General features: G+C 44.4%; 1 protein-coding gene across 9 annotated transcripts in view; it reads left to right on the top strand.

The window, feature by feature from the left end:
- The window catches only part of camta1a (calmodulin binding transcription activator 1a), a 1308418-nt gene that overhangs the window by 1212421 nt on the left and 78953 nt on the right, over nucleotides 1-17044 (top strand). The window contains exon 1 of one of the 9 annotated variants that reach the window (XM_072586315.1): nucleotides 11032-11102. The exons of 7 other annotated variants lie outside the window; for them this stretch is intronic. Coding sequence is in view for 1 of the 2 variants with exons in the window: in XM_072586314.1 (XP_072442415.1) it covers nucleotides 11257-11275 (19 nt within the window). In the remaining variant the exon portion in view is untranslated. One more of the 9 variants, XM_072586314.1, reaches the window with a different exon arrangement.

Raw genomic sequence — 17044 nt, 5'->3', positions numbered from 1 at the left:
TTCAAATTTCCACCACCAGGAAGAAAGGAAACAGCCGAGTGGCCAGTGACAAGCAGTGCCCTTCACATCAAAGGGCAATGCTGTGTGATCAAACAGTGAAGGGAAGGGCAGGGATTAAATCAAAATAGAATTGGAGGGGGAGATAATGCACTCCACTCCCTGCGGCACCCACCTCTCCCTGAACAACTCCAGGGTGTTGGTGGACACCGCGTGCTCCTTCTCCAAGGACACCCAGGCCCTAACTTAACCACAGAAGAGGGACAGGCAGTCGGCCCTAACGACCCCCTCCACGGCCCGCTGCCTGGACCTGTTTACGGTCAGTTTGGCCAGGCCCAGGAGCAGACCCACGAGGAGGTCTTCAGACCTGCCCTCCCTCCCCCCTACCAGCTGCCCGAAGATCAGGAGTGGCCTCCTATTCTTTTCTGTAAGGCAGGGCTCCCTGATTGGACTAGATTAGCAGCCCCAGTCAGGGAACTCCTACTCTCCTGGTTGACTTCATTACAATCACTATATCCAAAGGACAGAGGTCGGTTTCTTTTAATCTTATAGCATCTCCTGGGGAATTTTAGCACCAGGCTACGTTCCTTCAACTCTGCCTCTGATACGGGCAGTGTGTAATGCACGGTAGCTCACTTGCTCCCATGGTGTCTTGGAAGAAATTCTTTCTCTTCCAGTGACAAAGGTGTCGAGGCAGTGACATCCATCATATCCATCTCAGCCTCGGGAGGTATCTTCACACTTGACAGAGGGGGAAGAACCCATAGGTTCAACAGTTGAAAAGACAGTTGAGAGTATGCAGCTTTCACACAGGCTTATTCCAGACCATTGTTCCTCCCCAAACTTTGTCACTGAACCTGACCTCACATCAACCATGCCTCATACTCATGCAGGCCGTTCCTTTCTTAAGCCTGTCTTCAAAGTTTGGACTGCTCTTTCTGCTAGACCATTGGATAATAGATTGTATGGAGCTGTCCTTATGTGCCAAATACCATTCAACGTTCAGAAATACTCAAATTTCCTGCTAGTAAACAGTGGCCTATTGTCTGTAACTGACACTTCCAAGATTCCATGAATTGCAAAAGATGCACGCAGTTTTTCTTATTGTGTTTGACGAATGAACTTTATGCACATCCAGCCATTTTGGGGGGGCATTCACAGTGACTAAGAACTTTAAGCCTATGCAAAGGCCTGCAAAACTGGTGTAACCAAGCTCTAGGGTTTACCCGGCCCTTCCCACAAATGTGAAGGAGCTACTGGCAGTAATTATTGTCCTTGTTGTTCTCTAGGCATTGCTGTATCAATGTGGCTATGCCTGCATTTAATCCTGGCCTCCAGACATAACATCATTTTGGAAAGTTCTAGACTATCCTGATGGGGTTCAGTGACCTTTACTTGGCTCAATCACTTATGCTTCCCATAATGGTATGCCATCCTCTGCTGTGATCTGGTCTCTCCGCCTCCAAAAAAGGTTTCAGTTCTGGTTGTGATGGCCCTTTAGTTTCCCCAAATCAACAGCTGTTTCAGTTTTTCCTGGACCTAATCTTTTGAGACATTGACAGAAAATATATCCCAAAAATTTAAAAAACTATTATGGACTCTCACAGCAGCGGTACAGCTGCTGGTTACCTCTGTCAGCAGGAGGTGGCTCAGTGCAACCACATTTGCTGCTTGGCCTCCAAACAGTGTTCCAACTTGTAATTTTAGGCACTTAGTATTAGAGCCCACCACTGAATTCAGCCTGAAGCTATGGGTGGCACTGCCTTGTCCTCCTTAAGTAGGCCTAGCAGGGGTTTGTAGTGTGTTCCTATTACACATTTATATCCCTAAAGAAGGTATTAGAGAAACTTTCAAACTCTAAATATGATCATCGAACCTTGCTCCTCTATCTGGGCACATCTAACACTGCATTATCCAAAGTCCTAGATACAGATGTTACTGAGCGTTCCTCTCCATTGAGCCACCGATGAGAGAATACTACCCTACATGTCAACATCAGATCTCACTTGGGATCATCAGATGCCTTGGCTAGACAACCATTTCCAAGGCTGTCCCTTTTAAAGGATTGATTCACAAGGTACCAGAATGGAGGCCAGATTATGTATGAACTTTCCATAATAATTCACCAGCCCAAGAAAAGACCTAAGCTCTGGCACATCTTTCATCACCACTTGTTCTTCCAGCAGCCGTAACCTGGTCTTGCCACCTCTGCACCCCAAGTAGGACACTTGGGGTGCCTGGAATACACATTTTTCCCCTTCTAAAACATACACCCATCTGGCTGAAATGTCTAAAGGACTATGTCCAAGTTTTGTTTTGAAAAGGGCTGTTTATTGGTCTTGTTCTTCGCAGGTTACCTAGATAAATGGCATTATGAGGTAGACCTTGTAAAATGTTCTGCATCGTCCACTGAAAAATTGCACAGGCTAACTATACCTCAAATGGCAGTATTGTATATTGGTATAAACCCTCATGGGTATTAATTGTAGCATGCGTCTAAGAATCCTCCTCAAACCACACTTGTAAGTCTACATGGCTCATGTCTAGCTTTGTGAAGGACAGCGCTCCTGCCAGTTTTGCATTATCAACCCTGTGTGCAAGGGATAGGGTATTTATCCAGCTGCAAAACGCTGTTTATTGTCCCCATGAAAGGTGAACTCACCCATTGGGCATTACAGTCAGTATGATTGATTCTGCCCATTCTGCGGGCTGGACTCGTTTGCTAATTCCTTTCTTTCCCAGCCTTCTGATTTCTATCTCTACTTTTGCACAAAAGGCAAATGGTACCAGGCAGGCCTTGCGGAACTGTAGCATCGCCTCCTGGTCAACATGCAAGGGGGCCTTGGCTCCTTTGACAGTCCCAAATCCATCTGGAAAATCCTCATTTAATTAGTACTTCCCTCAGGTAGCAATTATCTAGATGAACAATGTCGAGCCAATTGAGGTGAATTTTTCCCAAACCAAAATTTGTTGGAGGTTTTGTTGCGAGCTGACCTGAAGTCCTTCTGTTCAAGACACGTCCCGAGTGAGGCTATGCAATTGCCTTCACTCAAGTGGTGTTCTCCAAGCCCAGTTGGACTGATGAGGGTGTCCACTTCCATCAGAATACTCCAACGCATATGCTCCACTTGCTGCGTTTTTCCAATGCTAAAGCTCGTTGTCGTGCCTATTTGAAATGCAGTTGGTGCTTTTTCATGGTTTCATCATTAATCCCATATACGAAAACAATGTCAGCATCTGATTAGGGGTTAAATCAAAGTCACATATCTCTGCCAGTTGTCCCAACTTAATCAAATATCCTGACAGAATTCCCCTGCTTCTCGAATTGCTGAGGAAAACCAGTAGTATCTCAAAATTAAAAGGAGGTTTGGGGTCGTAATATTCCTTATCTAAAATCTATCAACTCTTGAAAGCCTTTAGTATCAGGTGCCTCAAGAGAAAGTTAGGCTTCTAATAACTAAAAACGTTAGAGGTCCACAAGCAGTCAGGAGAATTATTTGCTTTTTTAATTTGCCCCAATGTCATTTGCCAGAAAAGCTTCTTTCCACATACTGGGTCTAGTCTTTGATCACAAGATTGATCAAGTCAAGCTTCCCAAATAACAGCCTAATGCCAGAATTGCATACCCCAATTCAGACGGCTGCTGTGAGCATGCTTTTCTCTTGTCATCACTGCAATAACTCCGAGTGCGAGGGAGCGGCTGGAAAAGCACAGCCAGTCAGGCAGCATCAGAGGAGGAGAAATCGGCATTTCAGGCATAAGCTGTTCATCAGGAATTCCAACACCAGCCTCAACTCTGCTCTTCAATTCTCACTTTCTCCCAGGATGTCAAACACTTTTTTTTGTTAAATTTTATTTTTTCCTCTCCTAAACAGATTCTAAATCTCCTGTTTTTTAAAATTTTAAACAGGACAGTTTACAAAACAATTAACATTAACAGCAGTATAGAGAAACAGTAATTTTACAAGGGGGTGGAATGGCAAAGCCAGGCCCCAAAGCCTACCCTTCAACCAGTTTTCAGGGAAAGGAGGACAAACCTCAAATCCCACTTCCAGTAATCACCAAACAGTAACAAATACACACAAGACAGTCCAATTAGATAAAGACAGTGCATAGAATACAGACCCCTCCCAGCAACCCACCTATCCCTCCCACCTTCCACCCACTCCAAGACAGCCTGTCCCATACCCCCTTCCAGCTCTGTCTGCCCTGACAGCTTCCTGCCACCTTGAGGACAGCCCATCCTGCTTCTCAACCCACCCCAGATGACCAGTCAGGACGGCATACCCACCTTCCAGCTTCCCTAAACACCCTTGGCACCTTCCATTCACATCTAGGACAGCCCCCCCCCCCCCCACATACCTGAGAGGGTGACAGCACTGAGGACAGCCTACCTGCCTTTAGGCTCAGTCTGCTCCTACATATGATCTGGCTCACCCACCCCAACGTGCCATCCAGCCTGTGGACTGCCCTGACACCTTCCAACCACTTCTAGGACAGTGGTCCCAATTACCCCTTCTCAGGAGGTAAATGCTCAGAACGGCCTACTCACCTTCTGGCTCAGGGAGTCCTACCCATCCTCCAGCTTTCAGGCGGCCTACCCCCCCTTCCGGCTCTCAGAGTGACAGCTATCGGGAAAACCTATGAGCCTCCCAACTCACGGTAAGGCCTGCCAGACCAAGACAGTGCAGGTGATGACCCGGTCTTGTTGCATTAATTACCAACAAAAAGTCCTCTCTGGTAAACAGTCCATTACCATAAACAGTTCTGTTGAAAATGCAGAGTCCACTCCAGTATGCATCGTCATAAATAGAGTCCACAACCAAAGGCAGCGTCTGCGCCAGTATGCAGAGTCTACTCCTGAAGGCAGCAAACACCTCATAGCACATACAGGTGTTCAGTCTCCATAGAAAACCAGGCCCACTCACAAGGGTTTGGGTCCACTCCCAAAGGTAGAGTCCAATCCTGAACTCCAGGACACAGCAAATGCTCACCTCCCAGCACACACATAGGTGCCAGTCTTCAGAGGCCTAGTCCACCAACAAAGGACCAGACCTACCCACAGGAACAGTTCATCTGGAAAGGTGCACTTTTCATAGAGGGTCAGTCTAAACAATAAAAAAAATTGAAAATACATTTAAAAAAGACAGAATACAAGGGCTAAGTCCTGCCACAAAAAACAGCATAGTCCTTTTCTCAAAAGGAGAAAAAAGAAAACAGGCTGTAACTAGCCATTGAAACAACAGTTCAGGTAGTTTAGAAAACAGTCCTCAATAAGAGGAATACCAGTTAAAAAAACTGGTTATTAATTCAGCCAGTTCAGGAGTCCAGTTCCACAAAGAGGAGAAACAAACAGTAGCAGTAACACTGACTGGCCCAACCAGCTCAGAGTCAGTCCCTTAACCAGAGGAGATACTAAATGTCCTTTATTTCATTAAGCAATACAGTTTACAAGACAGTTAACATTAACAGATAGAGGAGCAGCAAGTTTGCAAGGGAGAGGAGCAGCAAAGCCAGGCCCCAAACCCTACAGTGCGACCAGTTTTCAGGGTAATGAGGACAAACTTCAAATCCCATTTCCAGTCATCACAAAACAGTAACAGATACATTACACAGTCCAATTAGATAAAACAGTTCATAGAATACAGACCACCCCACCACCACCACCACCACACCCAGCAAGCCAACCATCCCTCCCACCTTCCAGCCACCTCTGAGATCAGCATGTCCTGCTTCCCCAACAGCAGTCAGGACAGCCTATCATCTTCCGGCCACCTCTAGGACAGCCCACCTAGGTACCTGCCCAGGGTGACAGCACTGAGAACGGCCTACCCACCTTCCAGCTCTCGGTCTATCCTATGTACCATCTGGATCTCACCCACCCCGATGTGCCATCCGGCCCATCAACTGCCCTGACACATCTAGAACAGTCTGTCCCCTTCCATGGGGCGAAAGCACTCAGGGCAGCCCACAAGCCTTCTGGACCTTGGCCTGCCCCTACACTCCTTCTGGCTGTCAGCCGCTCTGACACCTTCCGACAGCCCATCCCAATTACCCCTTCTCAGGAAGACAGCGCTCATAACAGCCTATCCACCTTCTGGCTCTCAGGGTGACCAGCGTCAGTGCAGCTTACCCACCATCACGTTCACAGGAAAGCCTACCCACCCTCCAGCTCGCAGGGTGGCAGCTTTTAGGACAATCTATAAGCCTCCCAGCTCACAGTAAGGCCTGCCAGACACAGGACAGCGCAGGTGATAACCCCAACAAGCAACAAGACAGTCAGTTAGTCAACAAGCAAAAAAGAGTCCCTTCTGGTACACAGTCCATTACCATACACAGTTCTCTTCAAAATGCAGAGTCCATTCTCAGGAATGGAGTCCACTCCAGTATACGAAGCACATTGTTAGAATAAGACTCCACTGCAAACTGCAGAGCCCATTACTAAAAACAGAGTCCATAACCAAGGGCAGAGTCCATTCCTAAAGGCAACAAATGCACACCCCACAGATGTGCGGTCTCCATAAAGTCCTGGCCCAACCATATAGAATCAGGAATACAGTACATTGTAAAGGTGCAGTTAACTCAAGTTAGGTCCACTCCAACCTCCAGGATGCAGCAAATCTCACCTCCCAGTATATACACACAGGTGTTCAGTTTTTAAACTACAAAGGCCTAGTCCAGAGGGCCAGGCCTACCCAGAAGAACAGCTTCTCTGGAAAGATGTATTTTCTCATAAGTGAAGTCACATACAAAGAAAACCAGAATGCAAGGACTAAGCCCCGCTGCAACATCAGCATGGTACTTTTCTCAAAGAGGAAAGAGAAACCGGCTGCAACCAACTAGTGAAACAACAGTTTGCTAAGGAGGGCTGAATTACACCTGAAACACATCGACTGTATAAATCAGGCAGCTTTTTTTTTCTTTTTCTTTTTTTTTCTTTTCTTTTTTTTTAAGATAGGAAAACACCCAAGTGGCCAGTGACAAGCACTGCCCTTCAAACCAAAGGGCAATGCTGCGTGATCAAAACAGTGAAGGGGAGGGCAGGGAATACTCCTGTTTTTTTTTATTTAACCCCCCACACTACCGCCTAACTGCGGTAGTGCTTATTTTTTCCCCACCACCCATGGTGTGTGTGTGCAGTGTGAAACACAGTGAAAGACACAAAGTGCACGAATCTTTATTCAATTTCCACCACCAGGAAGATTGGAAAACACCCGAGTGGCCAGTGACAAGCACTGCCCTTCACATCAAAGGGCAATGCTGTGTGATCAAAACAGTGAAGGGGAGGGTAGGGACTAAATCAAAATAGAGTTGGAGGGGGAGATAATGCACTCCACTCCCTGCGGCGCCCACCTCTCCCTGAACAACTCCAGGGTGTTGGTGGACACCGCGTGCTCCTTCTCCAAGGACACCCGGTTCTAACGTAACCGCGGAAGAGGGGCAGGCAGTCGGCCCTAACAACCCCCTCCACGGCCCGCTGCCTTAAATCAGGCAGCTTAGAAGTCAGTCCTCAATAAAAAGAATCATTTAACAAAACTGGCTTTGTAAATCACCTAGGTTAGGAATCAGGTTTCCACCCCAAAAGAAAAAACAGAAACCAACAGCAGCAGTAACACATTGACTGTGGCCCACCCAGTACAGAGTCAGTACCCTAACCAAAGACTCTAAATCTCAATCATATTTTTTTAGGCAGCTTAAAAGTCAGTCCTCAATAAAAAAAAGGAATACCAGTTAACAAACTGGGTATATAATTCAGCCAGTTCAGGAATCTGGTTTCGCCCCCGCAAAAAAAAAGTAGAAACCGTAGCAGTAACACTGACTGTGGCCCAACCAGCACAGAGTCAGTCCCCAAAACTGAGGGGATTCCTCTGGTTATATCAGTCATCCAGGGCTTTCCTGATTGTCCTAGGTTAACAGTACACACTGACTTATCTAGCCAACACAAAATCAATCCCCTAAACTGAAGGGGTGCTAAATCTACCTTTTTCCCCCCCAGTTATTTTTTTTTAATTGAACAAATTACAAAACACAGTTTACTAAAAAACAGTTAACATTTACAGCTGTATACAACAGAAATTTTACAAGGGAGAGGAGCAGCAAAGCTAGGCCCCAAACCCTACCATTCAACCAGTTTACAGGGAGATGAAGACAAACCTCAAATCCCAGTTTCACATATAAAAGACAGTGACATTTGTACATAAAATGACAATCCAGTTATATAAGAAAGTGCATACAATACAGACCCAGCAAGCCCCCATCCCTCCCACCTTCTAAGGCAGCCCGCCCCTACCCATCTTCCGATGGTCACCCTGGGCAGGTACCGGGGCAGGCTGCCCCAGAGGTGGTCGAAAGGTGCTGAGGGTGGTTAGTGAAGGTGGGTAGGCCATCTTGACCACTGTCGCCCTGGGTGGGTACCGGGGCGGGCTGTCCTAGAGTGGTCGAAAGGTGTGTCAGGGTAGACTGAGAACTGGAAGGGGCATGGGGTCCAGAACGGCCTACCCACCATCTGGCTCTCAGGGCAACTGGCATCAGGGTGCCCTCTGCACCCTCCAGCTTTCAGGACAGCCTACCAACCTTCAGGTTCACAGGATGACCTACCCACCCTCCAGCTCTCAGGGTGACAGCTTTCAGGACGACCCATGAGCCTCCCAGCTCACAGTAAGACCTGCCAGACCCAGGGACATGCAAGACAGTGCAAGTGATAGACCCAACAAACATCACAATACAGTTAATTACAAAAAAAAGTCCTTTCTGGTACACATTCCAAATATAGAGTCTTCAAAATATAGAGTCTTCAAAATATAGAGTCTTCAAAATATAGAGTCCATTCTCAGGAATGGAGTCCACTCCAGTTTTTAAGGTGCACTGTCCAAAATGGAGTTCATTCCAAACTGCAGAGTCCAGTCCTGAAGACAGCAAATGCACACCCCACAGCACACAGGTGTTCAGTCTCCATGGAGCCCTGGCACATCCTTGGAGAGCCAGGCCCACTCACAGGAACACAGTATATTATAAAGGTGCAGTTAACTCACAGGGGTTTTGGTCCACTCCTGAAGGCAAGGTCTTCTCCCAAACTCCCAGATACAGCAAGTGCTCACCTCCCAGCACACACACAGATGTTCAATCTTCAGAGGCCCAGTCCCAGGCCTTCCCACAGGAACAGCTCCTCTGGTAAAATGTATGTCTTCCACAAGGGCTCAGTCCAAACACCAAAAAAAAAGTGAAGACACATACAATAAACAAAGGAAACTAGAGTCAAAGGGCTAAGCCCTACCACAAAATAAACATTTTACTTTTCTCAAAAAAGGAGAAAGAGAAAAGAGTAACACACAGGCTGTAACCAGGCAGTGAAACAACAATCCCCTAATGAGAACTGAGTTACCCCTGAAACACATTGTTAAACTCCTGATGCACACAATCACTAAAAGGAATGCCAGTTAACAAACTGGCTAACTAATTCAACCAGTTCAGGAATCAGGTTTCCCCCCTCCAAAAAAACAGAGACCAACAGTAATACACTGACTGTGGCCTAGCCAGCACAGTCACTCCCCTAACCAGAGAAGACTCTAAATCTCTTGATCATATTTTATTAAGCAGCTTAAAAATCAGTCCTCAATAATAAAAAAAGGAATACCAGTTAACAAACTGGGTATATAATTCAGCCAGTTCAGGAATCTGGTTTCCCGCTCCCAAGAAAAGTAGAAACCAACAGTAGCAATAACACACTGACTGTGGCCCAACCAGCACAGAGTCAGTCCCCAAAACTGAGGGGGTTCCTCTGGGTCCGTCAGTCCGTCAGTCCGTCAGTCCTTTCCTGATTGCCCCAGGTTAACAGCACACACCAACTGTTATCTAGCCAACACAAAATCAATCCCCTAAATAGAAGGGGTGCTACATCTCTATTTATATGTCAGCCAGGACTCCCTGATTTGTCCAGATTAACCACCCTAAACAGGGAACTGAAATTCTATGAGGTCCACCTGGCTGACCTCATTACAATCACTGCAATCTCTGTCGTAAATGGTAGATATCTCAATGTGTCCCCTATCTCTGGGATCCATTTCATCACCTGAAACAGCATTGGACTTAGCTAATTTTCTTTTAAAAGTTACTACTAAGTATTTGAAAAATGTAATATTTCAGGCAATCAGGGAAAGAGCGGGTGGTAGGGTTGAGATTAATTGCTCAGATTTGATGGGTCAAATGGCCACCTTCTGTTCTGTAATGTTCAATAATGTTACATTGGCAGTTGTGCCTTCAGCCATGTAGGCTATAAGCACTGTAATTCCCTTCCTAAACCTGCCCACTTCTCCTTTTAAAGACTACATCTTTGACTAAACCCCTGTCTTACATATGGCCTTGTGTGGTTTTGTGCCAGACCTTTTGATAATTGCTCCCCTCAAATACCTTGAAACATTTGCAACCTTAAAGGCACTATATGAATGCAATTGCTGCTGCCAGGGCACAGCTTTGCTTGTTTGTGTGTTACATTCACTAATGGACAATCCCTTTGTGATACAGTATTCTCTCAGTAGGTACTCCTTGCACTTCAGTGAGATCAGTTGCTAATGCTTAATCCCTGTTCATACAGAGAGCTCTGTCGTGGTGCAGAATGAGGAGCGGCTCTTATTTTGACACACACCCTTTTCCCAGCCTGCTATTTCATCGAGCCCTTATGCCTATTTTAGTCTCTCCCAGTCAGAGTGTAGTAAGAGTACAGATGCCTGCCTTGATTTGTCATAATGCAGGGTGATCATTCTGCAGCATTGCAGGTACAGAAGAGAAGGACAAAAGAGAGAGAGAGAGCTGGATTTCTGAAGGGGCTTCATGGTAGTCCCCACCTGTCAGATGGTCGTTTGCAGGGGGAGGGTGATGCAGGGGCGTATTCCAACAGCCCCTGCCGTCAGTCAAGCATTTGGCTGTTGTTCTATGGGAATCTTGAGTCCTCATTGGGATTCAGAGGGAGGGAGGGAAAGAGAAAAGGGAGTGGGGGTGGACTGCCAATTAAAGGGTTTGCTATTCGTTTAGCTAAAGTGACAGGGCTTGCAGGGTGAGCTTAAGATCTGGAGCACTCAAAGTGGGGCAACTGTTTACCTCCAGCACGTGTGAGTATGCGGAGAAGTGGCCACAGTGCTCCTGGTTCCTCCTGTGCTGCAGTGGTTGCCTTTTGTACTGTTTTTAAAAACAAATAAGAGGGAGAAAGAGACACAGGAGATTATTGTTGTCCTGAGAGTGAAATTGCTAAGCAGAGAGCTCCAGATGACAAGTGAAGTGCAAGGTATTGAACTCCTCTGAGGTGTGTTTGTGTGTGTGCATGTGTGTGTATGTCAGCGTTTCTTTGTGTATGTTTGTAGCTTTCTACAAGTTACGTGGGTTACAGCCCAGAAAATATATTTCACTCTGTATGTTAGTAAGTCACCAATTGGGGAATTGCTTCTCCATAAGTGCTGATTGTTGTTATTGAACAGATTTCAGGGCAGCATGGAATGATCTGCCTACTGCTCTTTGTCTAAAGTTGATTTTCTTCTGTTTAGATGTTTCTGTTTACCTTCCTTCGAAGGACACTGCAATGAGTTCATGCGTTCCCCAAAGTACTCCTGCCGAGCAAAAATATACTTTTAAACACTCTTATGAGTAATTCTCTTTTTGAAGGGGATGAATGAGTATTAAACTGCATTCCTGAACTGTGTTTACTGCAGAACATTTAAATAAAATAACATTGTTGTGATAATGTTTTGCATAATCTGTGTGTCCTAAAGCTTGTGGGGCATTCAAGACAATTACTTACTGTGGGAACAGTGTGAAACTTAGAATTAATGTACCAAAAGTATAGTTTGAAAACACTGACTTAGAGATGGTGTCTCTCACTTACAGGGTGTTACCAGAACTCAGCTTTGTTTAAGTTGCTCAGAATGTATGCTGACTGATTACTTGAGCGCCAAAATCTAGGTTGAGACTCCAGTGCAGTACTAAGGGAATGCTGTACTTTTAGAGTGCTGTCTTTCAGTTGATACATTAAACTGAAACCCCTTTTTCCCTCTTAAGTGGATGTCAGAGACCCCATGATATGATTACAAAGAGGAGGCAGAAGTTCCCTTTGGTGTCCTGGGAAGTAATTACCCTTCAATAAAAATTGCAAAAAGACATTATCTGATTTATCAAATTACTGTTTGTGGGAGTTTACTGTGTGTATATTGACTGCCATGTTTTCTACATTATAATGGGCTAAACTTTAAAAAGTAGTTCATTGGCTGTAAAACAGAATGGGACACCCTGAAATCATGAAAGCAGTTTTATAAATCTAAGTCATTTTCTCTTCCTTGTGAAAAGCTATGTTTAATATAAGCCTGGCATTGTTGAGCTTCTCTGTTAGAAGGGAAGAGTCTTCACTGGGAGAAGTTTGTTGACTATTTTCCTGCCTATGCCACAAAGACTGTTAAATTGTATTGATTTGTGTTGCATCAACATTACTGTTGCCCATGCTTGTGGTGAGGAATACAGTCTACAAATTCTGCATGATGTTTTTGTAATCTCACTGAGATAACACCATAGACATCCAGTTAACAATGAATCTTTCAGGTGTAACTTCCTTAAAACAGAGGCGGAAGTGATTTATGAAGAACAAACTTCCGAATAAGCTCCAAGTAGTAAATACGGACCAGAGTTGTTAAAGTTAGAATTTTTAAAAGTGTACAAACATTTCCCATACAAGGACATTCACCAATGTACATGGACACACGCACCATAAAGACCATGTCTCCAAGCTTTTCTCCATTGAATTACAATGAATTTATCGCACAGAACAGGTTATTTGGTCCAAATGATCTTCTTTGCACTCCACACAAGCATCCTCCCATCTTTATCCCATCCCACCAAATTAGTATTCCCTAGTCTCTTATCTCCATCACATGCATCCCCTGATGCTGTCTCTCCGCTATGCCAAGATACACTTTCAGAGCAGTTACAGTGTGAGCTAAATACAGAGTGAAGCTCTCTATACACTGTCCTATCAAACACTCCCAGGGTAGCTACAGCATAGAGGTCAATACAGAATAAAGCTCTTGCTCAGAGATAGTTCTGTGCTATCAGCTCAAGCTCCCTTAGGAATTGGCTTGAGAAAGCCTAAACACTTCAGTTTGGAGTCATACCTGGCATTCAGAGGAAAGATTTGACCCATTGACCTAATTTGGAAGTGAGCCCAGTTTCCCTAGATAAAGGCTTGTGTATAATGGTGCCATTTGGTCCCTCGAGTGGTTGATAATTTTTTTTTACTTGCACTCACCTTTTCCCTCTCTCACTTGTGCAGTTTCAACCAAGCAGACAGACAGAACATCTTTATTTAACTAGAGGGAGATTTAGGTGAAAACTTTGCAAATAGTCTTGAAATGTTGCACTTTATCTATTTAATCTAAGTTTGATTCCCTTTTCACTATTTACATGTCAAAGTTTCGAGGATCCCAAAGGTGATGAATGTCAGTGGATTTTCAAATGTATAAGGTGGTGTCTAAAAAAGTGGGTGAAAAGTAATTTACCAGGAGTAGTCTATTGAAAGCTCATTTAACTGAGTACTGCCAGATGGTTGGCAGGTACCTAATGGTGAAGCACAATGGTGGGCTGCAGAAAGATAGACAACTGCTGCATTTGATAGCCCACTTTTGCCATTAGTATATGTTCCATTTGATTATGCATTTTGTACCAATGATTTCTGTTGTAACCGGCTGCATAACTGAGGTTAGAATACATGGCCAGCATAGATATGATGGTTTGAAGGCCCTGCTTCTGTGTTATAAAAACTCTATGACTCTATCAAAGAATGGAGTTGGAAGTTTGAAGGTGGAGTGGGGAGAGTACTGGAGTTAGAGTCATAGAGATGTACAGCATGGAAACAGACCCTTCGGTCCAACTCATCCATGCTGACCAGATATCCTAACATAAGCACTAATCATCTTACTCAGAAGTTTATGTATGGGGTCACTGGTAAAAAAAACGTGTTTGCCAAACAATTTTTTGAAACTTCTTTAATTTTACCAACCTGCTGCAGGGCTTAAGTTCCTATTCTTGTCGACCTAAGCCTCACCTACACTCAAAATTCAAGTTTGTCAAATATTTGAAAGAACTAGTGTTCATTTGAATGAAGTCATTTTCCTGAACCTTTGTGAGGTTTAAAACATTTGAAAAGAAAGATTTCAGTTGCTAGTCACAATGAAGATTGATAAAGTAATGATATGACATCTTAGATAAGATATATTTGGAAAGGGACAACATGCCTCACGAGAAATTATCTGGTAAACATTTTGGCAAAGGGAGGAAAATAATTGCAATACTTTTAGTGTGATCTAAAATTGGCAGAGGGATGGTTCTTATTGTGATTGAGTTGAGAAGGATGGTGTTTAGAAGGGTGTGGGGGGATCTAACTGAAACTTACCAAATACGAAATGGCCTGGACAGTGTGGATATTGGGAAGATGTTTCCATCAGTAGGAAAGCCTACCAAGGGCCTAACTTTAGAGTAAAGGCAAGACCTTTTTAGAATGGAGATAAGGAGAAATGCCTTCAGCCAGAGAGTGGTGAATCTATGGAATTCACTGCCACAGAAGGCCACAGAGGCCAGCTCATTGAGTATATTTAAGATGGAGATAGGTTCTTGAGTATCAAGGCTTATGGGGAGAAAGTGGGAGAATGGGGTTGATAAACTTATCATCCATGATTGAATGGCAGAGCAGACTCAGCGGGCTGAATTCCTGCTCCTATGTCTTATGGTCTTATGGACATCATCATACTGCATGCTTGCGCAGCTCTGCTGATGCTAAATCTTAAAGTGATGGTTTTCTTATGGGAGTAATTCTCAAAAATAAACAAACTTATTGGAGATGTGTAACACAACCACATTGTACACGGCTAATATTTGATCCTGGCATGTATATGTTGACCCAGTTCTATCTAAGGAGCAATCAGGGTAATATAGTAGGCCTTGGGACCCCCTTGAAGGAATTAAATTGCTCTGTAGTGACTTATGCCAGAAAGCTTTTGTGCAAACAAAAACAGAAATTGCTGGAGAAACCTTTCTTCAGAATGGTTACCCGTCTTGAAACGCTAACTCTGTTTTGTCTTCACGGGTGCTGCGAGACCTGTTGAAACTCTCCAGCAAATATCTTCTGTTTGTTACAGGATCCACAGTTCTTTGTTTTATTTTAGTGTTTGTGTGAATGTGTGCATGGGACATTGTCTTTGGGCTTTACTCACACATGCGTGTGCCCTGTGCTTCTGTATGTTTCCACATTTGTGCGTGATTGCATTTGTATGCATGAGAGTGTGTTTGCCTGTATGTCCAAGGGTATCAAATATCAACTGATATGTTGACCCAATGGCTAATCTTTGTGGGAGCCCAGAGAGTAAGTGTTGGCAGCCTACTTATCCATGGAAGACATTGAAACCAAACCTGATCCTTTCCTAACCTCGCAGAGAACCCTGAGTGATGATGCAAAATAAAATGCTAGAAATACTTAGCAAGTATGTTAGCATCTTTGGAGAGAGACTCAGAATTCACATTTCAGGCTGATGGCCAATCAGTTGAATCACCTCCACAAATGATGGGGAGCTTTCTTATTTCTAAATTAGAAGATCATCGCTTCAAATCCCCCTCCAAAGTCTTCAACATATAATTCAAACTGACACTCCAGTACAATAACGAATTGGAAGATTTGAGTTGATGTTGTGTTGCCACAGTCTTACCAGGCCATAGGGGTACTCTCTCATTAGAGAGAAGCGACTGGTGGTGATTTAACCTGAGGGTCGCTAGACCTCAGGCAAGGGAAGAGGTTGAGAAGGAGAGTCCTTCACAGTAACCTCAAACTGCTGATAGGAATGAAACCCATACTGTTGGCGTCACACTGCACTGTAAACCAACAATCCAGAGCAACTGAGCCAAATGAAGGAATAGTTTGAAGAAGAGCAGGGATGTTATTCCTGTTGTCCTGGTGAATATTTATCTCTCAGTTGACATAGTTAAAAATAGATTAACTGATCGTTATCTCATTACTTGAGCACGCAAATTGACAGTTACACTTCTGACATTACAACAGTAATTAGATTTCAAAAGTATTTTGTTTACAGTAAAGCACTCTGGGAGGATATAGAACAAAGAAAATTACAGTGCAGGAACAGGCCCTTTGGCCCTCCAAGCCTGTGCCGATCCCAATCCTCTATCTAAACCTGTTGCCTATTTTCTAAGGGTCCATATCCCTCTGCTTCCTGCCCATTCATGTATCTGTCTAGATACATCTTAAATTATGCTATTGTGCCCACCCTTACCACCTCCCCTGGCAATGCATTCCAGGCACCCACCACCCTCTGCGTAAAGAACTTTCCACACATATCTCCCCTTAATTTTTCCCATCTCACTTTGAACTCGTAACCCCTAATAATTGAGCCCCCCACTCCAGGGGAAAAACTTGTTGCTATTCACCCTGTCTATGTCGCTCATGATTTTATAGATCTCAATCAGGTCCACTCTCAACCTCCATCTTTCAAATGAAAATAATCCTAACCTACTCAACTTCCCTTCATAGTTAGCGTCCTCCATACCAGGCAACATCCTCGTAAACCTCCTCTGCATCCTCTCCAAAGCATCCACATCCTTTCGGTAATGTGGTGACGAGGACTGTATGTAGTATTCCAAAGGTGGCCGAACCAATGTCCTATACAACTGTAACATGACCTGCAAACTCTTATACTCAATACCCCGTCTGATGAAGGAAAGCATGCCATATGCCTTCTTGACAACTCTACTGACCTACATTGCCACCTTCAGGGTACAAAGGACCTGAACAGCCAGATCTCTCTGTACACCAATTTTCCCTAGGACTTTTCCATTTACTCTATAGTTCGCTCTTGAATTGGATCTTCCAAAATGGATCACCTTGCATTTGTCTGGACTGAACTCCTTCTGCCATTTCTCTGCACAACTCTCCAATCAGTCTATATTCTGCTGCATTATCTGACAGTCCCCTTCACTACCTGCTGCTCTACCAATCTTAATGTCATCTACA

Source organism: Chiloscyllium punctatum, chromosome 16 (assembly GCF_047496795.1).
Source record: "Chiloscyllium punctatum isolate Juve2018m chromosome 16, sChiPun1.3, whole genome shotgun sequence".
NCBI classification, from domain to species: domain Eukaryota; kingdom Metazoa; phylum Chordata; class Chondrichthyes; order Orectolobiformes; family Hemiscylliidae; genus Chiloscyllium; species Chiloscyllium punctatum.
The sequence above is the reverse complement of the archived record's forward strand: the minus strand, read 5'-3'. Positions and strand labels throughout refer to the sequence as shown.